Source organism: Heterodontus francisci, chromosome 32 (assembly GCF_036365525.1).
Source record: "Heterodontus francisci isolate sHetFra1 chromosome 32, sHetFra1.hap1, whole genome shotgun sequence".
In the NCBI taxonomy this organism is placed as follows: domain Eukaryota; kingdom Metazoa; phylum Chordata; class Chondrichthyes; order Heterodontiformes; family Heterodontidae; genus Heterodontus; species Heterodontus francisci.
Window position 1 is genome coordinate 53,454,630 of NC_090402.1, and position 27,979 is coordinate 53,482,608.

General features: G+C 45.7%; 1 protein-coding gene across 1 annotated transcript; it reads right to left on the reverse strand.

Annotated features, from left to right (window-relative positions):
* Positions 1 to 109: 109 nt before the first annotated feature.
* edf1 (endothelial differentiation-related factor 1) lies at positions 110 to 27,959 on the reverse strand. The gene is made up of 5 exons (XM_068012821.1): positions 27,851 to 27,959; positions 24,860 to 24,911; positions 13,378 to 13,538; positions 12,512 to 12,605; positions 110 to 543 (listed from the first exon to the last, which is right to left on the reverse strand). The coding sequence occupies exons 1-5, from the start codon at positions 27,926 to 27,928 to the stop codon at positions 482 to 484; spliced, it is 447 nt and encodes a 148-aa protein (XP_067868922.1). The 5' UTR covers positions 27,929 to 27,959; the 3' UTR covers positions 110 to 481.
* Between the last annotated feature and the right edge of the window lie 20 nt (positions 27,960 to 27,979).

The window sequence follows — 27,979 nt, forward strand, 5'->3', positions numbered from 1 at the left end:
CTGGAATGACCTGGTCCAGACGCTTAAGATGAAGTTCAACGTTAAAGAAAAAGGGGTCAATGGCAGTCATATCCTCATCGAAAACTTATAAAAACCATCAGACACCAAGTCCAAAGGCTTAAACTTTATTTCTATAAGAACTTACAGGGAGGAGGGAAAGAAGAGAGAAAGCGAGAGGAAATAATATATGCACCTGGTCAGAGGTACAGTTGTGGAATAGGGATTTAACACAAATAAAGTTTTCACACTTCTGTCCCTGGTTAGAGATTAATCGCATTCAAAACCATGCCTGGGAATCAGATAGAATATCAGAAACTAAGCTTTTCTTTGGGTGAAATAGAATGCCGGCAGCAGATCGATTCGAGTTACTCAGCTGTGGCAGGTTACAATCCCTTCCGTATACAGCTTGGCAAACATTCTGACTTGTGAAAAAGCCAGGGGAGACCAGTTCAAAGGGAGAACTGATTTCGAGGCTTTGTTCTCATTTTTTCTTTGGACCCTTCTCCAGAGGTTGTCCAATATCTCTCCCACGCAGCTTGAGGCCTTTTAAAAGAAAACAAAATATGTTTGGTTAATACCAAATAATTCCATCTGACACTCAAACCTGCTGCTTATATACTTGGTGTTTAAGGCAGGATGGTTGACTGGGTTAACTTTTTATTTATTCATTCGAGGGACATGGGCTTCACTGGCAAGGCTAGCAATTATTGTCCAGCAGACTGTCCTCGATAAGCTGGTGGTAAGTCACATCCTTATATAGAAAATACAGACTTGCATTTATCGAGCGTATTTCACGGCCATAGGATGTCCCAATGAATGCACAACATCCCTCAAATAATGTAATAATGACTGGAATGTTTTATTTTTGTGATGTTGACTGAGGAATAAATAAATAGTCAGGTCACACCAGGGAGAACTCCCCTCCTCTTCTTTGAAATAGTGCCACAGGATCTTACGTCCACCTTGAGGGGGCATACAGGGCCTCAGTTTAATGTCTTATGAGAAACAGCACCGGAGTGCCACACTCCCTCAGTACTACATTGAATATCAGCCTTGATTTATGTGCTCAAGTCCTGAAGCGGGACTTGAATCCACAGCTTTCTGACTTGGAGGGAGTGTTATCAACTGAGCCACAGTTGACAACTTCTTGAACCACAGCAGTCCATATGATGCAGGCACTCCCATATTGCAACTAGGGAGGGAGTTCCAGGATGTTGACCCAGAGACTATGATAGAATGTGATATATTTCCCAGTCAAGATAGGGTGTGACTTGGAGGGAAACTTGCAGTTGGTGGTGTTCCCATGTGCCTGCTGCCCTTGTGTAGTGTAGAGACTGCACATTTGGAAGGTTCTGTTGAAGGAGCCTTGGTGCGTTACTGCAGTGCATCTTGTAGATGGTACACGCTGCTTCCACTGTGCATTGGCAGTGGAGGGAATGAATGTTTGTAGATGGGGTGCCAGTCAAGCAGGCTGCTTTATCCTGGATGATGTCGAGCTTATTGAGTGTTGTTGGAGCTGCATCCAGCCAGTCAAGTGGAGAGAATCCATTACACTCCTGACATGTGCCTTGTAGATGATTAGAATTAGAACATTACAGCGCAGTACAGGCCCTTCGGCCCTCGATGTTGCGCCGACCTGCGAAACCATCTGACCTACACTATTCCATTTTCATCCATATGTCTATCCAATGACCACTTAAATGCCCTTAAAGTTGGCGAGTCTACTACTGCTGCAGGCAGGGCGTTCCACACCCCTACTACTCTCTGAGTAAAGAAACTACCTCTGACATCTGTCCTATATCTATCACCCCTCAACTTAAAGCTATGTCCCCTCGTGTTTGCCATCACCATCCGAGGAAAAAGACTCTCACTATCCACCCTATCTAACCCTCTGATTATCTTATATGTCTCTATTAAGTCACCTCTCCTCCTCCAACGAAAACAACCTCAAGTCCCTCAGCCTTTCCTCGTAAGACCTTCCCTCCATACCAGGCAACATCCTAGTAAATCTCCTCTGCACCCTTTCCATAGCTTCCACATCCTTCCTATAATGCGGTGACCAGAACTGCATGCAATACTCCAGGTGCGGTCTCACCAGAGTTTTGTACAGCTGCAGCATGACCTCTTGGCTCCGAAACTCGATCCCCCTACTAATAAAAGCTAACACACCATATGCCTTCTTAACAGCCCTATTAACCTGGGTAGCAACCTTCAGGGATTTATGCACCTGGACACCAAGATCTCTCTGGTCATCTACACTACCAAGAATCTTCCCATTAGCCCAGTACTCTGCATTCTTGTTACTCCTTCCAAAGTGAATCACCTCGCACTTTTCCGCATTAAACTCCATTTGCCATCTCTCAGCCCATCTATGTCCCTCTGTAACCTACAACATCCTTCGGCACTATCCACAACTCCACCGACCTTAGTGTCATCCGCAAATTTACTAACCCACCCTTCTACACCCTCTTCCAGGTCATTTATAAAAATGACCAACAGCAGTGGCCCCAAAACAGATCCTTGCGGTACACCACTAGTAACTAAACTCCAGGATGAACATTTGCCATCAACCACCACCCTCTGTCTTCTTTCAGCTAGCCAATTTCTGATCCAAAGCTCTAAATCACCTTCAACCCCATACTTCTGTATTTTCTGCAATAGCCTACCGTGGGGAACCTGATCAAATGCCTTACTGAAATCCATATACACCACATCCACTGCTTTACCCTCATCCACCTGTTTGGTCACCTTCTCGAAAAACTCAATAAGGTTTGTGAGGCACGACCTACCCGTCACAAAACCGCACTGACTATCGCTAATGAACTTATTCTTTTCAAGATGATTATAAATCCTGTCTCTCATAACCTTTTCCAACATTTTACCCACAACCGAAGTAAGGCTCACAGGTCTATAATTACCAGGGCTGTCTCTACTCCCCTTCTTGAACAAGGGTACAACATTTGCTATCCTCCAGTCTTCCGGCACTATTCCTGTCGACAATGACGACATAAAGATCAAGGACAAAGGCTCTGCAATCTCCTCCCTAGCTTCCCAGAGAATCCTAGGATAAATCCCATCTGGCCCAGGGGACTTATCTATTTTCACACTTTCCAAAATTGCTAACACCTCCTCCTTGCGAACCTCAATCCCATCTAGCCAAGTAGCCTGAATCTCAGTATTCTCCTCGACAACATTTTCTTTCTCTAATGTAAATACTGACACAAAATATTCATTTAACACTTCCCCTATCTCCTCTGATTCCACACACAACTTTCCACTACTATCCTCGATTGGCCCTAATCTAACTCTAGTCATTCTTTTATTCCTGATATACCTATAGAAAGCCTTAGGGTTTTCCCTGATCCTATCCGCCAATGACTTCTCGTGTCCTCTCCTTGCTCTTCTTAGCTCTCCCTTTAGATCCTTCCTGGCTAGCTTGTAACTCTCAAGCGCCCTAACTGAGCCTTCACGTCTCATCCTAACATAAGCCTTCTTCTTCCTCTTGACAAGCGCTTCAACTTCTTTAGTAAACCACGGCTCCCTCGCTCGACAACTTCCTCCCTGCCTCACAGGTACATACTTATCAAGGACACGCAGTAGCTGCTCCTTGAATAAGCTCCACATTTCGATTGTTCCCATCCCCTGCAGTTTCCTTCCCCATCCTACGCATCCTAAATCTTGCCTAATCGCATCATAATTTCCTTTCCCCCAGCTATAATTTTTGCCCTGCGGTATATACCTGTCCCTGCCCATCGCTAAGGTAAACCTAACCGAATTGTGATCACTATCACCAAAGTGCTCACCTACATCTAAATCTTAACACCTGACCGGGTTCATTACCCAGTACCAAATCCAATGTGGCATCGCCCCTGGTTGGCCTGTCTACATACTGTGTCAGAAAACCCTCCTGCACACACTGGACAAAAACTGACCCATCTAAAGTACTCGAACTATAGTATTTCCAGTCGATATTTGGAAAGTTAAAGTCCCCCATAACAACTACCCTGTTACTCTCGCCCCTGTCGAGAATCATCTTCGCTATCCTTTCCTCTACATCTCTGGAACTATTTGGAGGTCTATAAAAGACTCCCAACAGGGTGACCTCACCTCTCCTGTTTCTAACCTCGGCCCATACTACCTCAGTAGACGAGTCCTCAAACGTCCTTTCTGTCGCTGTAATACTCTCCTTGATTAACAATGCCACACCCCCCCTCTTTTACCATCTTCTCTGTTCTTATGATAAGGCTATGGGGAAATCAGGAGATGAGTTACTTGCTGTACAATTCCCAGCCTCTGACCTGCTCTTGTAGTCAGATTATTTATGTGGCTGGTCCAGTTAAGTGTCTGGTCAATGGCAACCCCCAAGATATTGGTGATTCAACAATGGTAATGCATTTTAGTACTTAGTGCAAGTTAGTGTGCAGAAAAAGGAAAAAAAACTAAAATGTAGATATAAATAATCTAGACTAAGACATTGCAGAGCAGGTTGCGTGTCTGGCCCCATTACGTGGAAGCTCGTGGACTGAGACTGGGTGAATGCATCAGCAGATATCTACGTCTCTCATCTCTGACTCAACACATATGGGAGCGGAAGCAGTATCGGAACTGTTTGCTCCAGATTTTGGTCACACCTCGCAGGAAGGTGCAGGTTCAGGAGAGAGTTGGTGTAACCAATTGTGCAGAGTAAGCGGAATCCAAGTGAGATAGAAATCATGGATCTGCAGAAACTGATCTGATCCAAAAGGTACAATTTCCTTGCTACCTGTGAGGTCAAGGATAAAGACTGTTGGAAAAACAGCCAGAATGTGGGCCATCGTACCTTGGAGCAGGAAGCTGTCCAAAGTGCAGAGGAGGAGGAAGGGAAGGAGGATTGAGAGCCCCACATGGTATATTGCCTGTTTGGTGCCAGAAGGAGAGAAATTTCAAACTGGCTTGAAAAGATATTGGGGAGGATCCAGTACTCATGATCAATGTTGGAACCAACAACATAAGGAAAAGTAGTAGGCAAGAGGTCCTGTTTGAAGTGTACTAGGAGCTAGAAGCTAAATTAACCCTCAAGGATCCCAAGGCATGTGCAAATTGGAAATGGATAAGCAGATTAGGAAGATAAACACATGGCTGAAGGAATGGCGTGGGAAAGAGAGGTGCATGGGATACTGGCACCAGTACTGGGACAGGAAGGAACTGTACAATCGGGACAGACTCCACTTGAAGCAGGACAGGACAAGGATCCCAATGGAAAGGATAAATAAACAGGGGAACAGGGAAATGGCCGATAATTTAAACCAATATTTTGCATCGGTCTTCACGGTGGAGGACACTATAAACATCCCAGATATCAGATAAGCAAGGAGCTAATGGGAGGAAAGATCTTGTAACAGTCTGTATCACAAGGGACAACGTATTAGACAAACTAATGGGACTAAAGTCAGACAAGCCGCCAGGATGGCCTACATCCAAGAGTTTTAAAGGAAGTGGCTGCAGAGATAGTGGGGGCATTGGTCGAAATATTCCAGAACTCACTGGATTCCGGGAGGGTTTAAGAAGCGAGGGAGACAAAAAACAGGAAACTATAGGCCAGTCAGCCTAATATCGGTTGTTGGGAAAATGCTAGAGTCCATTATTAAGGAAGAAACAGCAGGTCATTTAGAAAAGTTTAACGCAATCAAACAGAGTCAACATGGTTTTGGTTTTGTGAAAGGTAAATCATGTTTGACAAATTTGCTAGAGTTCTCGGAGGATATAACAAGCAGAGTTGATAAAGGGGAATCAGTAGATGTAGTGTATTTGGATTTCCAGAAGCATTTGATAAGGTGCCACATAAAAGATTATTGCACAAGATAGGAGCTCACGGTATTGGGGGTAATGTATTAGCATGGATTGAAGAGTGGTTAACACACAGAAGACAGAGTCTCGGATTAAGGAGTCTTCTTCAGGTTGGAAAGACGTAACTAGTGGAGTGCCACAAGGATCAGTCCCAGGGCCTCAATTATTTACTATCTATATTAATGACTTGGAGGAGGGGGCAGAGTGTAATATATCCAAATTTTCTGAAGATACAAAAATTGGTGGGAGGGCATGTTGTGATGACGACATAAGGAATTTGCAAGGAGATATAGATAGGTTGAGTGAGTGGGCAAAAACTTGGCAGATGGAATTTAATGTAGGAAAGTGTGAGGTCATGCACTTTGGTAGGAAGAATCAAAAGGCAGACTATTATTTAAATGGAGAGAAACTCCAGAAAAGTTCAGCACAGAGGGATCTGGGTGTTCTTGTGCATGAAAAATAAAGTTAGCATGCAGGTGCAGCAAGTAATTAAGGCGGCAAATGGAATTTTGACCTTTATTGCTAGGGGTTGGAGTTTAAAAATAGGGAAGTTTTGTCACAACTGCACAGGGTGTTGGTGAGGCCGCACCTGGAGAGCTGTGTACAGTTTTGGTCCCCATATTTAAGAAAGGATATACTGGCATTGGAGGCAGTTCAAAAGAGATTCACTAGGCTGATTCCTGGGATGAAGGAGTTGACTTATCAAGAATGGCTAAACAGGTTAAGCCTTTATTCATTAGAGTTTAGAAGAATGAGGGGGCTTGACAGGGTAGATGTTGAGATGTTTCCACTAATGGCGGAATCGCGAACTAGGGGACATAGTTATAGAATAAGGGGTCACTCACTTAAAACTGAAATGCAAAGGAATTTCTTCTGAGTGTAGTGAATGTCTGGCATTCTCTACCCCAGAGAGTTGTGGAGGCTAGATCACTGAAAGTATTTAAAGAGGAGGTAGATAGATTTTTGAAATATCGGGGAGTTGAGGGTTATGAGGAGCTGAGAGCTGGGACAGAACTGCCATGATCTTATTGAATGGTGGGGCAGGCTTGAGGGGCCAAATGGCCTACTCCTATTTCTTATGTTTACCTTATGTTTATGTATGTCACAAGTATTTTAAAACTAGTTAATGGGGCAGGGCTCAAATTGAATACATAGTATAAGTAATTTAAAAAGTGATTGTTAATCCACTTTCTCCATAATCAGTAATTGTGCTTTCAGCATTACAGGTAAAGGAAGAACTAAAAAATGTAAATTGTTAAAAGCAGGCGAGTGAAATAAGAAACATGAGTAAAACATTCGAATAGAAGGACAGGTTAGGATGCGAGGCCCAAATTTATGTTCTTTACACAAAAATAGAAAAAGTATAAAGGAACAAATTGAATGAATTGCACAAAACCAAACTGATGGGTGTAAATGGTAGCCATTACCAAGAGATGGCTGCAAAACGGTCAGGACTGGGAACTAAATACATCAGGTGACAAGGTCTACAAGAAAGAAAGGGAAAATGGTACAGGGGGAGGAGTGGCCTTAGTGATTAAGGATTAAATCACTTTAATGATAAAACGATAAGCAGGCCGTGAAGACTTTATGGGTAGAATTAAGGAATAGAAAAGGATTTAACACTAACAGGAGTTGCGTATAGACCCCCTAGTAGCAGATGTGAAGTGGTAGATGGTAAAAAAAATGCAGCAATTAGACAAGCATGTAGCAAACATGGGGAAATGGTGGCATAGTGATAATGTCACTGAACTAGTAATCTAGAGGCCCAGACCTCTGGGGACACCAGTTCAAATCACACTATGGCAGCTGGTGGAATTTAAATTCAATTAATAAATTCAGTAAATTAATAAAAATCTGGATTTGATTGCTAGTCTCAGTAATGATTGTTATAGAAACCCATCTGGTTTACTAATGTCCTTTGAAGAAGGAAATCTGCCGTCCTTACCTGGTCTGGCCTACATGTGACTCCAGACCCACAGCAATGTGGTTGACTTTTAACTGCCCTCTGAAATGGCCGAGCAAGCCACTCAGTTGTCAAGGGCAGTTAGGGAAGGGCAACAAATGCTGGCCTTGCCAGTGATGCCCACCTCCCAAGAACAAAAAGAGAAGTTTTAAGTGGGATTCTAATAATCAGAGATAAACAGATTAGCACACATCAGAAAGGTCATGAATTTCTTGAATGTGTTCAGAATAGTTTTCTGCAACAGTATATCCCAGAACCAACAAGGGGGCAGGTCATATTTGATTTAGTAACGAGTAATGAGCCAGATGTAGTTAACAGCCTAACGGTGAGTGAACATTTCTCAAACAGCGATCATAATAATGATGAGTGCAGCATAGCGTTTGAAAGGTAGAAACATGAAATAGCCACAAATTAAACTTAGGCAAGCCGGACTGTAATGTGATGAGACAGAGTCTGTCCACAGTAAACTGGGAAAGTCTGTTAATGGGTAAAATGACAGATGATCAGTGGGAGGCATTCAAAAAGAATTTGTGATAAAGAATCAGTTTATATCCCCAAGGGGCAAAAGCCCTACTTGTCAAACAGCCACGGAAAACTAGAGAGAGAGAGGAGACAAAATAAAACTAAAAGAAAAAGAATGCAAAAACTAGCACAGATCCAAGAAAATGGGGAAGATACAAAGAACAGCAAAGAATGACAAAACAGAGTAGAGCTACAGATAAGGAACTTACAAAGATATCAAAATCAAGACAATATTTACACCACCACCTTGTAGTTATATGGTACCTTCAACATTATAAAATGTCCCAATGCACTTCATAGGAGCATTATGTGGCAAAATTTGACCACGAGGAGATAGTAGAGCAAATGACCAAAAGCTTGGTCAAAGCGGTAGGTTTTAAGGAGTATCTTAAAGGAAGATTGCAAGGGAGAGGGGAACTTAGGGAGGGAATTGCAGAGCTAAGGGCCAAGGCAGCTGATGGCACACATAAAATCGGAGATGCTCAAGAAGCCAGCATTAGTGGAGTGCAGATATCAGAGTTATAGGGCTGGAGGAGGTTATGGGGAGCGGTGTGACCATGGAGGGATTTGAAGGTGGGATGAGAATTTTAAAATTGAGGCATTGCTTAATCAGGAACCAAAGTAGGTCAGCAAGTACAGGGATGATGGGTGAAAAGAACTTGATGCAAATAAGGAGAGCAGCTTTTTGGATGATCTGAAGTTTATGGAGGGTACAATGTGGGAGATTGGCTAGACGTGCACTGGAATAGTAAAGTCTGAGGTCAAAATGGCATGGATGAGGGTTACAGCAGATGAGCTGCAGCAGGGACGGAGTCAGGCAATGTTACAGCGGTCTTAGTGATGGTGCGGCTATGTGGTTGGAAGCTCATCATGGGATCAGATATGATGCCAAAGTTGTGAACAATTATATTAGGAAAAAGAGACAGGAGCAATATGGGCCAATTGACAATAAGGAACTGGAGGACATGTTGAATAACTTTGTCCCAGTATTTACAGGACAGGAAACTTGCCAGACCTCCCAAGGAAACTATTATTGAACCAGGGACAGGGTCTTAAAATTAATGTAAGCAAAATAACACTAATGAAGATGATAATGTCACAAAAGAGTGTCAAATCCCCAGGACTAGATGGTTTCCATCCCAGGGTTTTAAAGGAAGTAGGTGAGAATATTGCAGATGTCTTAACTATAATCTTACAAAGTTCTCATGATTCAGGAGTCGTTCCTTTAGAGTGGAAAATTTGCACATGCTATTTAAGCAATGCGAGGGGAGGAAACCAGGTATTACAGAACAGTTAGCCGAGTATCTGTTATCGGGTAATTACTGGAGTCTATAATTAAGGATCAGGTAATTGAATACTTTGAAAATTTTTCAGCTGATCAGAGAAAACCAGCATGGATTTGTAAAGGGTAGGTCCTGCCCAACAAACCTGACTGAAGAGATGATTAAAAGTAGGTGGACAAGGGAATGTCTATGGATGTTATTTATACAGACTTCCAGAAGGCATTTGAAGTCCCTTGCGACAGACTGTTTCGCTAAATTTGAAACTCATGGAATTGAAGGCAAATTATTGAACTGGTTAGGAAATTGGCTGAATGGAAGACAAAGGAGGAATAATGGGTCTAATTGTCAGGATGTGACTAGTGATGTCCCTCAAGGATCTGTGTTGGGGCCTCAACTATTCACTGTACTTATTAACGACTTAGATGATGGAATAGGAAGACATATATCCAAGTTTACTGATGACACAAAGATTATAAACTAGGGTTGTATGCCCTGGAATTCAGAAGATTAAGCGATGATTTGAGCAAAGTTTTCAAGATATTAAGGGAACAGACAGGGTAGATAAAGAGAAACTATTTCCAATGGTTGGGGAGTCTACGGCTCAGGGACATAGCCTAAAAGTTAGAGCCAGACTTTTCAGGAATGAAATTAGGAAACACTTCTACACAGACGGGTAGAAGTTAGGCACACTCTTCCACATATGGCAACTGATACTAGATCAATTGTTAATTTTAAAGCTGAGATTGACAGATTTTTGTTAAGCAAAGATATTAAGACATTTGGGGCAAAGGTATGTGGAATTCAGCTGCAGAATAACCATGGGCTCACTGAACGGCAGAACAGACGCAAGGAGATAAATGACCTCCTCCTGTTCCTATGTCCTATAACCACAATGACAGTCATTTTCCATTGTGCGAGGTATCATTCCAGCCACTGAGGAGTTTTCCCTCCAGGGTTCCACTGACTTCAATTTTACTAGTGTTCCTTGACGTCAATGTCACCTCAGCTCTTTTGCCCATATTTGGACCAAGGTTGTAGTGAGGACTGGAGCTGAGCGGTCCTGGCAAAGTCCAAACTGAGCATCAGTGAGCAGGTTACTACTGAGTAAGTGCTGCTTGATAGCACTGTCAATGATACCTCCCATCACTTTGCTGATGATTGAGAGTGGTTTGACAGGCCAGAGTAGATTTGCCGTTTTGTGGACATGACATACCTAGGCAATTTTCCACATTGTCAGGTAGACGCCAGTGTTGTAGCTGGAACAGCTTGGCTGCTAGTTCTGGAGCACAAGTATTCAGCTCTACAATGGGGACATTGTCAGGACCCATGGCCTTTGCTGTACCCAGTGTGATTAGCCATTTCTTGATAGCTTGGGGAGTGAATCCAGTTGGCTGAAGATTGACATCTGTGATGCTGGGGAGCTCAGAAGGAGGTAGAAATGGATCATCCACTTGGCACTTCTGGCTGAAGATAGTTGCAAATGCTTCAGCCTTGCCTTTTGCATTCACATACTGGGCTCTGTTAGCATTAAAGATGGGGATGTTCATGAAGGCTCCCCCAATTAGTTGTTTCATTGTCCCACCACCATTCGTGACTGGATGCGGCAGGGCTTTGAACTGATCTATTGGTTGTGGGATCACTTAGCTCTGTCTACAGCATGCTGTGTCTGCTGTTTAGCATGCATGCAGTCCTGTGTTGTAGCTTCATCAGGTGGTAGGTACACCTGGTGCTGCTCCTGGCATGCTCTTCTGCACTCCTCAATGAACCAGGGTGGGTCCCCTAGCTTAATGTTAACAGTAGGGTGAGGAATATGCCAGGCCATGAGGCTACACATTATGCTTGAATACTATTCTGCTGCTGATTTTGACCCATAGCACCTCTTGAATGTGCTACTAGGCCTGTTCTGAATCTGATTAGCACAGTTGTGGTGCCACACAACACAATGTCTTCAGCGCGAAGACGAGACTTTGTCTCCACCAGGACTGTGCAGTGGTCACTATCAGTACTTCATGGACAGATGCATCCATAACGGGTAGACTGGTGAGCACTAGTTAAAGTAGGTTTTTCCCTCTTGTTGGTTCCCTCACTGCCTGCCTCATGCCCAGTATGGCAGATACGTCCTTCAGGATTCGGCTAGCTCAGTCAGTGATGGCTTTACCGAGCCACTCTTAGTGATAGACATTGAACACCCCCACCCAAAAGAACATTCTGTGCTTTTACCACCCTCAGTTGTCCTTCCAAGTGTGTCCAACATGAAGGAATACTGATTCATCAGCTAAGGAAGGGGGGTAGTTGGTAATCAGCAGGAAGTTTCCTTGACTACATTTGACCCAATGCCATGAGATGTCATGGGGTCCGAAGTCAGTGTCGACAACTCCCAGGGCCATTATATCCTGACTATATATCACTGGCCCGCCATCTCTACCCTGACACTGGGACAGGGCATATACAGGGATGGTGATGCAGGAGTTTGTGATGTTGGCTAAAAGATATGATTCTGTGAGTGAGACATGTCAGACTGCAGCTTGACTAGTCTGTCGGACAGCTCTCCCAATTTTAATATTCAGCACAAACGCTAGAAGTTAGAGAGGACTTTGCAGGGTTGACTGAGCTGGGTGTGTCTTGGTCATGTCCAAATTTGATGCCAAGGTTAATGCCAGGTTGTCTGCCTGGTTTCCTTACGTGTGTCTTCGGGTGACTCGCAATCACGATGGAGGTTATGAATGCAAGCTCAAGATCAAAAGCAGAAGAGGGAAAGTGCTACACCAGATCACCTGCCAATCTTCCAAGACCAGTCAATTGAATGGGAGGCTGTGATGGAAGCAAGGGACTGCCTGGTGTGTGAGGCTCAGCTACTCACCGCCCTAGCTATTGGACAGGTAAGCGCATGATTGAAATGAGCTGCCTGTTAACTCACCGAGTACTCTTTCAACCTTGCCAAGGACCTGGTTGTTGGGAATGGCTTTTCCACACTCGTAGTCAGCGATGACCTGAGGCTTTTCACTGATCCTCTGGAGAAAACAAAACAGCAACAGGTTAGACAGGAAGGAACTATGGTATCTGCAATGTGGGAAGTCTCCTACTGTGTTGAGGGTGCTTCACACACATGAAGATAAAGCTAGGTCCCAGTGCCGGGACATCCCCGAGAAGCGAAGTTAGATCCCAGTGCCGGGACATCCCCGAGAAGCGAAGTTAGATCCCAGTGCCGGGACATCCCCGAGAAGCGAAGCTAGATCCCAGTGCCGGGACATCCCCGAGAAGCGAAGTTAGATCCCAGTGCCGGGACATCCCCGAGAAGCGAAGCTAGATCCCAGTGCCGGGACATCCCCGAGAAGCGAAGCTAGATCCCAGTGCCGGGACATCCCCGAGAAGCGAAGCTAGATCCCAGTGCCGGGACATCCCCGAGAAGCGAAGCTAGATCCCAGTGCCGGGACATCCCCGAGAAGCGAAGCTAGATCCCAGTGCCGGGACATCCCCGAGAAGCGAAGCTAGATCCCAGTGCCGGGACATCCCCGAGAAGCGAAGCTAGATCCCAGTGCCGGGACATCCCCGAGAAACTGCTCTAAATGCTCTCCCCTACCACAACCACAATGTGCAAGACTCAGACACTGATTCCCAGATCACTCTCAGACACCCCATCCCACATATGCAGAGTGCTCATCAACACCCCTGCCTTGGAACACACCTTAATTGCCCTTCATACCTCTGCACCCCAACCCTCCATAAAAGCTAAACATAAAATGGAAATGATTTCCAGGATATTAGTGAAGGCTGTGTACTCACTGTGGCCAGTTCCTTTTGATTCATTCCCAGATTCTGTCGGCCCTGCTGGATCAGTTTGCCGACAGTAAGCGACACTCGCTCATGGTGCAGCTCCTCTGTTTCCCGGTCCAGTTTTGCAGTGTTCTTAGTGATTGTATGTTGCTTATTTTGTCCTGCAGACCCTGAGCACAAAACAAAGCACAGAGACACCCCTCATGCAGTTAGTGTTTGTTCAGATCTAAGAACAGAGTTCCCATGCAGTGTACAATCAGGAGGATTACAGTGTCCAGGTACTATACTGGTTAGATACAGAGTAAAGCTACACTAGTGACCCATCAAATATTCCCAGGATAGGTACAGCACAGGTTAGATATAAAGTGCCCTGTCCCAAACACTTAACTATTCAGCCCAACCACTCCCTGTGGTAGTGAGTTACACGTTTTAATCACTTTCTGAGTAAAGAGGTTTCTCCTGAACTCCTTACTAAATTCGTTATGTTTATGACCGAGTTTGGACTTCCTCACAAAGTGATTTATCTCGTCATCGACCTTATCCAACTCTTCCACATTCTTAAATGATCTTCATTAGATCACATACAACCTTTTCCTTTCCAGGGAAAATAGCCCCAGTATGCTCAAACTTTCCCAATAGTTATAATCTTAGAGTTTTGGAATCACCCTAAGTTTTTTTTTGTAATATGGAGACCAGAACAATGCACAGTAGTAAAAGTGTGGTCTCACCAAGGTTCGATACAAGTTTAACATGATTGTGAACCTGTATCCAGAGATTCCTTCGCACCTCGATCCCATGTACTCTTATCCAAGCAGAATGAGGCTTCCTTGTTCTTCTGAACAAAACCTTACACTTATCCACATTAAACTCATTTGCCAATTATACACCCATTCTGCAATGTAATGTCTTGCATCTTGTCAGTCTTCCCCATATTAACTATACCTCTCAATTTTGTGGCATTACCAAATTGATACTGCATTTTCAGTTCCCCAAGTCTGAATCATTTATGTAAAGAGAGTGAACAGCAGGGGTCCCAATCTAAGTTACTACCCTTACTTTCTCTTTTGTAGCCAATTTACTATCCATTCTGATACTTGTACGCTAACTCCACATCTTCCGACCTTAGTCATGAATCTTCACTACTTAGTCGAGACACATATATTACATAAATGACTTGCAATTATATGGCGCTTTTCACAACCAATGAAGTACTTTAAGTGTTGTCACTGTTGTAATGGAAATGCGGCAGCCAATTTGCACACAGCAAACTCCCAGAAACAGCAACGAGATAATGATCGACCTTCTATTTTTGTGATGTTGGTCGAGGGATATTGGTCAGGACACCAGGGATAACAACCCTGCTCGCTTTCAAAATAGTGCCATGGGATCTTTTATGTCCACCTGAGAGGGCAGATGGGGCCTCAGCAAAACGTCTCATCCAAAAGAGAGTACCTCTGACAGTGCGGCATGCCCTCAGTACTGCACTAAGCCTGTCGGCCTAAATTGTCATGCTCAAGTCCTGGACTGGGACTCGAACCTGCAACCTTCTGACTCAGAGGCAAGAGAGTTATCAATGGAGCCACAGCTGACTCCCAACATGCACTGTATTACCCTTGTCTACTCTTCCGGTTACTTCTTCAAAGAACGCCAGCATGACTTTCCCTTTTGGAATTTATGCTGACTACTGTATTATATTTTTGCTTTCTAGATGTTTTTCTATTATATCTTTGAGTAAAGATTCCATTATCTTTCCCACCACCACTTCTTCTTCTTTGGCCTCCTTATCTCGAGAGACAATGGGTAAGCGCCTGGAGGTGGTCAGTGGTTTGTGAAGCAGCGCCTGGAGTGGTTAAAAAGGCCAATTCTAGAGTGACAGACTCTTCCACAGGTGCTGCAGAAAAATTTGTTTGTCGGGGCTGTTACACAGTTGGCTCTTCCCTTGCGCTTCTGTCTTTTTTCCTGCCAACTACGAAGTCTCTTCGACTCACCACACTTAAGCCCCGCCTTTATGGCTGTCTGCCAGCTCTGGCGATCGCTGGCAACTGACTCCCACGACTTGTGATCAATGTCACAGGACTTCATGTCGCGTTTGCAGACGTCTTTAAAGTGGAGACATGGACGGCCGGTGGGTCTGATACCAGTGGCGAGCTCGCTGTACAATGTGTCTTTGGGGATCCTGCCATCTTCCATGCAGCTCACATGGCCAAGCCATCTCAAGCGCCGCTGACTCAGTAGTGTGTATAAGCTGAGGATGATGGCTGCCACCTGATGCCATGGATTCTCCGGAGGCAGCGAAGATGGAATTAATTGAGACGTCGCTCTTGGCTGACATACGTTGTCCAGGCCTCGCTGCCATAGAGCAAGGTACTGAGGACACAGGCTTGATACACTCGGACTTTTGTGTTCCGTGTCAGTGCGCCATTTTCCCACACTCTCTTGGCCAGTCTGGACATAGCAGTGGAAGCCTTTCCCACACGCTTGTTGATTTCTGCATCTAGAGACAGGTTACTGGTTATAGTTGAGCCTAGGTAGGTGAACTCTTGAACCACTTCCAGAGCGTGGTCACCAATATTGATGGATGGAGCATTTCTGACGTCCTGTCCCATGATGTTAGTTTTCTTGAGGCTGATGGTTAGGCCAAATTCGTTGCAGGCAGCCGCAAACCTGTCGATGAGACTCTGCAGACACTCTTCAGTGTGAGATGTTAAAGCAGCATAGTCAGCAAAGAGGAGTTCCCCGATGAGGACTTTCCGTACTTTGGACTTCGCTCTTAGACGGGCAAGGATGAACAACTTGCCCCCTGATTTTGTGTGGAGGAAAATTCCTTCTTCTGAAGACTTGAACGCATGTGAGAGCAGCAGGGAGAAGAAAATCCCAAAAAGTGTGGGTGCGAGAACACAGTCCTGTTTCACGCCACTCAGGATAGGAAAGGGGTCTGATGAGGTGCCGCTATGTTGAATTGTGCCTTTCATATTGTCATGGAATGAGGTGATGATACTTAGTAGCTTTGGTGGACATCCAATCTTTTCTAGTAGTCTGAAGAGACCACGTCTGCTGACGAGGTCAAAGGCTTTGGTGAGATCAACGAAAGCAATGTAGAGGGGCATCTGTTGTTCACGGCATTTCTCCTGTATCTGACGAAGGGAGAACAGCATGTCAACGGTCGATCTCTCTGCACAAAAGCCACACTGTGCCTCAGGGTAGACGCACTCGGCCAGCTTCTGGAGCCTGTTTAAAGCGACTCGAGCAAAGACTTTCCCCACTAAGCTGAGCAGGGAGATTGCACGGTAGTTGTTGCAGTCACCGCGGTCACCTTTGTTTTTATAGAGGGTGATGATATCGGCATCGTGCATGTCCTGAGGTACTGCTCCCTCGTCCCAGCACAGGCAAAGCAGTTCGTACAGAGCTGAAAGTATAGCAGGCTTGGCACTCTTGATTATTTCAGGGGAAATGCTGTCCTTCCCAGGGGCTTTTCCGCTGGCTCAAGAATCAATGGCATCACTGAGTTCCAATTTTGTTGGCTGTACGTCCAGCTCATCCATAACTGGTAAGAGACTGGGCTGCATTGAGGGCAGTCTCAGTGACAACATTCTCCCTGGAGTACAGTTTAGTGATACAGCACTGAAACAGGCCCTTCGGCCCACCGAGTCTGTGCCGACCATCAACCACCCATTTATACTATTCCTACACTAATCCCATATTCCTACCACATCCCCACCTGTCCCTACATTTCCCTACCACCTACCTTGGGGCAATTTATAATGGCCAATTTACCTATCAACCTGCAAGTCTTTTGGCTTGTGGGAGGAAACTGGAGCACCCAGAGAAAACCCACGCAGACACGGAGAACTTGCAAACTCCACACAGGCAGTACCCAGAATTGAACCCGGGTCGCTGGAGCGGTGAGGCTGCGGTGCTAACCACTGCGCCGCCCAGTTCTAGGTAGTGCTCAACCCAGCGGTCCATTTGCTTGCGTAGGTCAGTGATTATGTCCCCTGATTTAGATTTGAGGGGGGGGGGCGATCTTCTTGATGGTTGGCCCTTAAGCTCTCTTAATGCCATCATACATTCCTCTGATGTTTCCAGTGTCTGAGGTCAGCTGAATATGACTGCATAGGTGTTGCCAGTAGTCATTTGCGCAGCGCCGGACTGTTCTTTGTGCAGTGCTTCTGGCTGCTTTAAGTGCTACGGATGTTAACTCGCTGGGGGCTTTCTTGTAGTTCAACAGTACAATGCGCTTAGCGGCTATGACAGGTTCCAGCTCTTCAATATGAGATTGAAACCAGTCTGCATTCCTCTTCGCACGTTTGCCATAGGTGGTCAAAGCTGACTCATAGATGGCGTCTCTGATGTGGGCCCACTTGGTCTCAGCATCCCCTGTGGGAGTGTTTTGAAGGGCTGTTACAAAAATTTCTAAATTCACTTGTAACAGCTGTGGATGAGAAATTCTGCTCGTGTTGATGCGCGGGTGGCCCTTCTGCTTGGAATGATGCAACTTCTTTGATCGGAGTCTAACCTTGCTGCACACCAGGGAGTGGTCGGTGTCGCAGTCCGCACTGTGGAAGCTGCGTGTGATTTGAACACTGTTAAAAGGAGGCTCGCCTTGTGACGATGTGGTCTAGCTTGTGCCAATGACGCAATCTTGGGTGCCTCCATGAAACCTGGTGACAGGGTTCAGTGTGAATGAACGAGTTGGTGATGCAGAGGTTATGCTAGGTACACAACTCAAGCAGTCTCTGCCCATTCTCATTCATCCTTCCAAAGCCATAGCGCCCAAGGCAGGAGGGCCATGAGTTATGGTCGGCCCCAACCCTGGCATTAAAGTCCCCCAGCAGGAACAGGTGTTCGGTGTTAGGGATGCTACTAATGATATTATGGAGTTCCTTGTAGAACTGGTCTTTAGCTTCAGGTGAGGAGCAGAGTGTTGGAGCATAGATGCTGAGTAGGTGTACTAGACCAGAGATGGTGAGCAGTCGGATGGACAGTATGCGTTTCGAGCCATTTGAGGGAGGCTCTATCATGCTGAGCAAGGAGTTTCTGATGGCAAAGCCCACTCCATGCTGTCTTGGTTCTTCAGGATCCCTGCCCTGCCAGAAGAAGGTGCAGTCTTGCTCCGCTAGAGATCCGCTCGTGGGGAGGCGTGTCTCCTGAAGTGCTGCAATGTCTACAATGAGTCTACTGAGCTCGTTGATAATGATGGCGGTCTTCCGAGAATCGTTGATTTGTGTAAGGTCTTCCGACAGGCCAGGACACATAGTTCTGACGTTCCAGCTTGCAAAGCGAAGGGCTGGTACCTTCTTTCCTTTTTTCATGTTGTTTGGTGCGGTGTTGCAGTCCACTGTTAAGCTAACTGGTCTAGTTCCCTGGCTGCTTTCTATCTCCCTTCTTCAGCATAGGCACATTAGCTGTCCAGTAGTCCTCTGACATTATTCCTTTTCTATTGAATTTTTACACACACACAATTATATATCAATAAAATATAAAAACATGCGTATACATACACACAAACACACTAGATCCTCTGCTACCCCTTCCTTAGCTTCTTTGAGTATACACAAAAGTCATGCATCAGACGTGGGGTTAAGTTGGTCTGGTTTATTCATTGCGATTTGCAAATCGGCTGCAGTTTTTCTACATTACAAGTGACGGCTCTTCAAAAGTACTTCATTGGCTGTAAAGCGCTTTGGGGTGTACAGTGGTCATGAAAAGTGAGATATAAATACAACTCTTCCTTTCATATAATATACATGGAATTTCAAAAGGCCTTTGATAAGTAGCCTCTTGACTAAGGTCAGAACGTGCAGAGTCACCTTGGAACATCTGGAGGTCCTGAAAGGCACTACACAAACGCAAGACTTTCTTTTCCACAATAAAAGCAAAAAAAACCCCAGCAAAATAACTACTCAATATTTCTGCCATTTTCTGAGAGTTTATCTTGTATATCCTTCTGTGGCCCTCTCCTGATTTTCCTTTCGCTATTAATTTGTCTTTGGAATAATATTTATTTTATAATCTTTGAAAATTTAATTTCAAAATTCCTTTTCACCTTCCCAACGTCTCCTTATTCCCTGATGTTATCCTCTCCTTTACTGTCCATGTACTTAGTGTTGGCCTTTTTCTGTAGATTCAACTTCACATTGATCTCTTTATTCTGGTATGGTATATTATTGGCTGGCTTATACTAGCTTTGTTTCAAAGAGGAATATATTTTTCATGAACTCTATTGACCACCTTTTTAAAAATACTTCCCACTGCTGTTCAATCCATTTGTTAGTATTTTTTCTCAGTTTACCTTCCCTAGTTCCATCCTCAGCCTTCTCCCCCAATCTATTACTTTGGTCTTTGCCTTACTTATGCTTCACTCAAACCATTATCGTAAACCTTACTGTATTGATTGCTATTGGCTAGATGCTCTCTTATGCTTACTTCTCTTATCTGCTCCGGCTCATTTTCTGGTCATTTTCCATTACTAAATCCAGCAGTGATTCCTCTCAATTCTGGCTTCTTAAAGAATGGGCAAGAAAGGAATCCTGCGCACCCTAAAGACTCTATTCCCTTTTCACTATCTCTTCTTGCCAGTTTATTTAGAGTTAGTTGAAAGCCAACATGATTATTCTATTTTTTTTTGTAGTATGGTATTCACACCAGGGTTGCACCACAGCTCTGCCTGATCATGTCAATACACCTGCACTCTCCTGAAAGACAGGCAGAGCAAAAAAGACACACTCGGTGAATGACGATCAGGGCTGTGAGGGGCCCTCACTAATACTTCCTCCATTCCTAGGCTAGGGGTCATCGCTGAAATTAACCAATACAGAACAGACCAGCAATCAAACCAGAGACAATCCTAATCTGAGCAGTAACTGCAAGGTCACAGTCCAAAAATATTACCTGCTTCCATTCCCCCCCGCCCCCCGACCACCCCCACACTCCTTCAGACTCAGGTGGACTTGCTGTGTAATTCAGCAGCTTGGTTTTGTTGTCAGCTCAGCAGCATTTACAGCAGTGTGATTCTGTTCTGCAAGTCTCAGTGCCACCATGGGTAATGTTTTCCACCCAGTCTGTAGCAGCAGGGGGTTGAATATAGGGAGTTTAAATTCCTTTCCTTTTTTGAAAGGGCATTACTGCAATGGAAAGCAGAGCTTTCATAGGAAGTAAACAGGGCAAAGGAAGGATTCGCTCAGCTCTGATAAGCTCGATGAACTAATTTTGCAATTATCTGCTGCCTTTCACAACCTCAAAATGTCCCAATGCACCTTACAGCCAATTGAGTAGTTTTTTTTTTGAAGTGTAGTCACTGCTGTGGGCGTCTCGGGAGAGACCAAGGCTAAAGGAGTAAACCCGAACAGAAAATCCGGAGAGGAACTCCTAAGGCGGTCATGTGTCACCTTTGGCATATTTCCGTCAGTTCCTGCAGCCAAACCGGTGCCAAACGTCGTGCTCTGCACTGCTTTGGACCCCACCAGGAAGGCTGGGGGGGGGGGGGGGGGGGGGGGGTTTTGACGCTTGGGCAACTCAACCTCCATACATTCCGCCCAGGCATGCAGCATGGAGAGGTCACTCCATAGTCGCCTCACAGCAACCAAAACAACACGGAAAGCAGCAGTTACGGGTTATAAGTCCAGCTCATTTGGCGTAGAGATTGGGCGCCACAGGTTGCCTTGGTCGGTGGGAGAGATCATTGCGTCTCACTGGACAGCTGCTGCCCGCCTCAAACCCGGCAGCCCCCGGTCAGAAAGGTTCTGTCCCACCATAGTCCACCTGCTTCAATGGGTGCTTGGAGCTCAGGGTCACTGCCCGACAAGTGGACTGTAACACCACACCAAACAGCACGACATAAGAAAGGTACCAGCCCTTTGTTTTGCAAGCTGGAACGTCAGAACTGTGTGTCCTGGCCTGTCGGAAGACCTTACACAAAACAACTCTCGGCAGACCGCCATCATTAACAACAAGCTCAGTAGACTCAATGTGGACATTGCAGCACTACAGGAGACATGCCTCCCTGCGAGCGGATCTCTAAGAGAGCAAGACTGCACCTTCTACTGGCAGGATAGGGATCCTGAAGAACCAAGACAGCATGGAGTGGGCTTCGCCATCAGAAACTCTTTGCTCAGCATGATAGAGCCAACTTCAAATGGCTCAGAACACATACTGTCCATTCAACTGCTCACCGCCTCTGGTCCAGTACACCTACTCAGCATCAATGCTCCAACACTCTGCTCCCCACCTGAAGTTAAAGACTAGTTCTACGAGGAACTCCATAATATTAGTAGCATTCCGAATACCAAACATTTGTTCCTGCTGGGGGACTTAACGCCAGGGTTGGGGCTGACCATGACTCATGGCCCTCCTGCCTTGGGCGCTGTGGCATTGGAAGGATGAATGAGAATGGACAGAGACTGCCGCAGTTGTATACCTATCACAAACGCTGCATCACCAACTTATTCTTTCATACTAAACCCGGTCACCAGTTTTCATGGAAACACCCAAGATCACGTCATTGGCACCAGCTGGACCTCATCGTCACAAGGCGAGCCTCTATAAACAGCGTTCAAATCACACAGTGCGGACTGCGACACCGACCACTCCCTGGTGTGCAGAAAAGTTAGATTCAAACCAAAGAAGCTACATCACTCCAAGCAGAAGGGTCGCCCGCGCATCAACACTAGCAGAATTTCTTATCCACAGCTGTTACATAAGTTTTTAAATTCACTTGAAAAAGCCCTTCAAAAACACTCCTGCAGGGGATGCAGAGACGAAATGGGCCCACATCAGAGACGCCATCTATGACGGAGTAATGATGACCTTTGGCAAACGTGAGAAGCAGAATGCAGACTGGTTTCAATCTCACTCTGACGAGCTGGAACCTGTCATAGCCGCTAAGCGCACTGCACTGTTGAACTACAAGAAAGCCCCGAACAAGTTAACATCTGTAGCACTTAAAGTAGCCAGACGCGCTGCACAAAGAACAGCCAGGCGCTGTGCCAATGACTACTGGCAACACCTATGCAGTCGTATTCAGCTGGCCTCCAACACCGGAAACAGAGGAATGCATGATGGCATTAAGAGCGCTTTTGGGCCAACCATCAAGAAGATCGTACCCCCCAATTCTAAATCAGGGGACACGATCACTGACCAACGCAAGCAAATGGACCGCTATGTGGAGCACTACCTAGAACTGTACCCCAGGGAAAGTCATCATGATTGGCCCTCAATGCAGCCTAGTCTCTGCCAGTCATGGATAAGCTGGACGAACAGCCAAGAAAATCAGAACTCAGTGATGTCATTGATTCTCTAGCCAGTGGGAAAGCCCCTGGAAAGGATGGCATTACCCCTGAAATAAGCAAGAGTGCCAAGCCTGCTATACTCTCAGCACCACGTGAACTGCTTTGCCTGTGCTGGGATGAGGGAGCAGTACCACAGGACATGCGCAATGCCAATATCATCACGCTCTATAAGAACAAGGGTGACCGCGGATCTGCAACAACTACCGTGGAATCTCCCTGCTCAGCATAGTGGGGAAGTCCTCGCTCGAGTCGTTTTAAATAGGCTCCAGAAGCTGGCTGAGTGTGTCTACCCATAGGCACAGTGTGGCTTTCGAGCGGAGAGATCCACCATTGACATGCTGTTCTCCCTTCGCCAGCTACACGAGAAATGCCACGAACAAGATGTCCCTCTACGTTGCTTTCATAGATCTCACCAAAGCCTTTGACCTAGTCAGCAGACGTAGTCTCATCAGACTACTAGAAAAGATCGGATGTCCACCAAAGCTACTAAGTATCATCACCTCATTCCATGACAATATGAAAGGCATAATTCAGCATAGCGTTGCCTCATCAGACCCCTTTCCTCTCCTGAGTGGCGTGAAACAGGGCCGTGTTCTCGCACTTACACTGTTTGGGATCTTCTTCTCACTGCTGCTCTCACATGCGTTGAAGTCTTCAGAAGAAGGAATTTTCCTCCACACAAGATCAGGGGGCAGGTTGTTCAACCTTGCCCGTCTAAGAGCGAAGTCCAAAGTACAGAAAGTCCTCATCAGGGAACTCCTCTTTGCTGACGATGCTGCATTAACATTCCACACAGAAGACTGTCTGCAGAGACTCATCGACAGGATTGCGGCTGCCTGCAATGAATTTGGCCTAACCATCAGACTCAAGAAAACGAACATCATGGGACAGGACGTCAGAAATGCTCCATCCATCAATATCGGCGACCACGCTCTGGAAGTGGTTCAAAGGTTCACCTACCTAGGCTCAACTATCACCAGTAACCTGTCTCTCAATGCAGAAATCAACATGCGCATGGGAAAGGCATCCGCTGCTATGTCCAGACTGGCCAAGAGGGCGTGGGAAAATGGCACACTGACACGGAACACAAAAGTCTGAGTGCATCAAGCCTGTGTCCTCAGTACCTTGCTCTACGGCAGTGAGGCCTGGACAACGTATGTCAGCCAAGAGCGACGTCTCAACTCATTCCATCTTCGCTGCCTCCGGAGAATCCATGGCATCAGGTGGCAGGACCATATCTGCAACGCAGAAGTCCTCGAGGTGGCCAACATCCCCAGCATATACACCCTACTGAGCCAGAGGCGCTTGAGATGGCTTGGCCATGTGAGCTGCATGGAAGATGGCAGGATCCCCAAGGACACAGTGTACAGCGAACTGGTCACTGGTATCAGACCCACCGGCCGTCCATGTCTCCGCTTTAAAGACATCTGCAAATGCGACATGAAGTCCTGTGACACTGACCACAAGTTGTGGGAGTCAGTTGCCAGTGATCGCCAGAGCTGGCAGACAGCCATAAAGGCGGGGCTAAAGAGTGGCAAGTCGGAGAGACTTAGCACTTGGCAGGAAAAGACAGAAGCGCAAGGAGAGAACCAACTGTGTAAAATCCCCGACAACCAATTTTATCTGCAGCGCCTGTGGAAGAGTCCGTCACTCTAGAATTGGCCTTTATAATCACTCCAGACGCTGCTCCACAAACTACTGACCACCTCTAGGCGCTTAGCCATTGTCTCTTGAGACAAGGAGGCCAAAGAAGAGTCATGTAGGAAATCTGCCAGTCAATTTGTGCACAGCAAGGTCCCACAAACAGGAATGTGATAATTTGACCTGTTGTTCGATGTTGGCTGCGGAACAATGCGGAGAACTCTGCTGCTCTCTTTGATTAGTGCCGTGGGATCTTTTGCATCCAGACAGGCCATCAGTTTAACGTCTCATTTGAAAGAGGATACCTCTGGCACCGCAATACTAAGGAAGTGATGCACTGGAGTGTTTGCCTGAAATTTTGTGCCACAGTTGAACAGCTTGCTGACACACTCAGAGGCTAGGATCAAAGATGCAGAACAGCAACCTTGACGGTGCAGCTCATGCCTGATAGATCAGGACGGGGCAGAAACTTCACTGAAAAAGGAGGAACAGCCATCACCTCTCAACAGTACAGCCAGTTTGCTTGCAGGATAGTGAGCTGCAGTTAATAAAAAGATGCTTACACTTCTTTGTAGTCTCTACGTCCTCTCCTCTGCGTTGGGCCAACGTGATTGCCTAGGAAAGAACAGGAAATAAAAAGGATCAAGCTCTGCATTCACTCCTGGAAGGAACACACTGTGACATGGAAAACACACTCTCTTCACCATCCATTGTTTAAATAAATTGACTCCAAATGCAATTTTCATTAAAGGTCACTGAATTATAGAATCTTACAGCAAAGTAACAGGCCACTTAACATATCTCTGACAGTGCTATCCTCACTAATCTCACCGTCCTGCTCATTCCCGAAATCCTTAATAAGCCCCCAACTTATTAATCAAACGACCATCCAACCAATCCTCATCCACCAACGCCATCTCCCCTGGTTGAACTTGTTCTCACATTGAAAATCTTTTCCTTTAACTCAATTCACTTCCTCTAGGTCAAAGGTGTTGCTATGACAATCCTTAGCAGATCCAATCTATACCTGTCATTTTAAAAGGATTTGTTAAACACTTGTTTCCATTTGACTCAAGTCCCCTGCCTGACCTCTTTTGCAGTTCTACAGATGACGATGTCAAACGGTGTCCGTTAAATCACAGATAACAGAGCCCTTCAAACCCAGACTGTCCCCACAACCTGCCCCCACTCCTGCCACAATTGCTCCCTTGGTGCCTCAGCTCCTGTTTCTCTTGTGGACATTTACAAAGCAATTTAGACTGTGTCGTTATGGGCAAGATCCAAGTGGCTGTTAAATCTGGAGTATGTCCACAGTTAGAATTACAAAATAGTTTTAGCACAGAAAGAAGCACGACTGAAGCTGCCTTCAATACCCTTTCAGGCAGTGCATTCCAGATCAAAGCCACTCGCTGGGTAAAAGAAGTTTTTCCTTATGTCACCTGTGGTTCTTTTGCTAATCATCTTAGATCTGCATCCTCTGGTTCTTGACCCTTATACTAATGGGAGCGGTTTCTCTCTATCTACTCTGTCTAGACCCCTCATGATTTTGAACACCTCTACCAAATCTCCTATCAAGTTTCTCTGCTCAAAGGAGTATAACCCCAGCTTCTCCAATCTATCCCTGGAACTATTCTCAAATCTTTTCTGCACCCTAAGTTGAGAAAGAATAAAAAAGGGTATCGTACTGGTGAGTACAGGCTCTCTGTATAACACTGGGCTAACGTATTGGTGGGTACAGGTCTATCACTAACACAGGTACAGCACTGGGGAACAGACCTATGACTAAGCGAGTTGATGCAACAGAAGAGGATTTCAACAAATTTCAGGAAACTCTTCAATAGGCCTCTACAGTAACTAAGGTACACGCGAGTATGAGATAAAGGCAGTGAAGACACAAGTTACACAAGGCCAAAGATGGCTCAATAACACAGGGCCTGTGGACATCTCAATTCCACTCCTACTGGCATGGGCTCATCACATAAAACTACCAACAGAGAGGACACTAGATGATTGGTATCATATTGCAACATGTGTCATAATGGGGAAGCTATGAATACACTGAGGTATATTTTTAAGGACAGCATCAAGTGAGCTTTATTGTGCATCTAACCTGTGCTGTATCTGCCCTGGCAGCATTTGATAGAAAATAAAGCTCCATCTACACTGTCCCATCTATACTAACAACTTGCATTTATATAGCACCTTTAACATTGTAAAAGACACTTCACAGGAGAACACAAAATTTGACACCGAGCCACATAAGGAAATATTAGGACAGGTGGCCAAAAGCGTGGTCAAAGAGCTAGATTTTAAGGGGTATCGTAAAGAAGGAAAGAAAGAAAGAGAGGTGGAGGGGTTTCGGGAGGAATTCCAGAGCTTAGGGACTTGACAACTGAACTCCCATGCTGTACCTGCCCTGGGATTGTTTGTAATCGGCAATGGGTACCTGAAGTGGAAAGTATTTCACTCCCCATTGCTCACATCAACAAATTTCACAAATAAAAACTGAACATAATGTACTTGATAAGCCTGCTGCTGTAATAAGTCCACAGGAATCAAAACATGTTGTTTCAGTTCCACTGCGGCTACAATGTGAACACACAAGGGACTCAGACATCTGTAAATTGAAGGTGTGAGACCATGTGTTCTCTGCATTATCCTGCACACTGTTTGACATACAGACCACTAACACAACTGAGCAGGATGAAACATTATGATAAACCTGTATAAAACTCTGGCTCTGCCTCAACTGGATTACCGTGTCTAGTTCTGGGCACCACACTTCAGGAAGGATGTGAAGGTATTAGAGACGGTGCAGAAAAGATTCACGAGAATGGTTCCAAGGATGAGGAACTTCAATTACGTGGAGAAATTGTAGAAGCTGGGGCTGTTCTCTTGAAAGGGAAGGTCGAGATGAAATTTGACAGAGATGTTTAAAATCATGAGGTCGGGACAGAGTAGAAAGGGAGAAACTGTTCCCATTGGCAGAATAATCCAGAACCAGAGGGCACCGATATAAAGCAATTGGCAAAAGAAGCAACAGTGACATTGAGGAAAAACTTTTTTATGCAGCAAGTTTCGGGAATGCACTGCCCGAGCGTGGTACAGGCAGTTTCAATCGTGACTTGCAAAACAGAATTCGACAATTATCTGAAATGAAACAATTTGTGGAGCTATGGGGAAAAGGCTGGGGAGCGAGTCTAACAGTTTTTGCAGAGAGTCAGCACGGACACGACCAGCCGAACGGCCTCCTTCTGTGTTCTTTGATCATTCTTTGATCCTAATCATAGCCAGATCGCAAAAACTAACAGGGTGACTTTAGAGACTGGCTTGAAGACAAGTCACAGCTGCTTATTTCCCAGGAAGATCCTAGTTTGATATCAGTCTGTGCTGGGGAGCCATCATTGGCCTCAGTGCCGTGGGGGAAGGGAACAGCCGCCACTCCTACCCAGCGATTCACCCCACCCCACCAGCCGGGGAGGGGGTCTGGGACCCCAGGTGAAGCTGAGCTCCGCTCACATTAAAGCCAGGCCCGGGCGCCAACCGCACGGTACCTGCTTGGACTTGGCCTGCGCCGCGCTCGGGCCTTTCTTACGCAGCACCGTCACCGTATCCCAATCACTCTCCGCCATCTTCCCTGTACTCACTGCGCAGCCGCCTCAACAAAACTTTATTCAAACAGG

Coding starts and splice junctions, on each gene's coding strand:
- edf1 (XM_068012821.1), bottom strand. CDS start 27,928: ATGGCGGAGAGTGATTGGGATACGGTGACGGTGCTGCGTAAGAAAGGC. Junction 24,912..27,850: donor CGCAGGCCAAGTCCAAGCAG/GTACCGTGCGGT, acceptor GTTCTTTCCTAG/GCAATCACGTTGGCCCAACG. Junction 13,539..24,859: donor CGTAGAGACTACAAAGAAGT/GTAAGCATCTTT, acceptor TTTTGTGCTCAG/GGTCTGCAGGACAAAATAAG.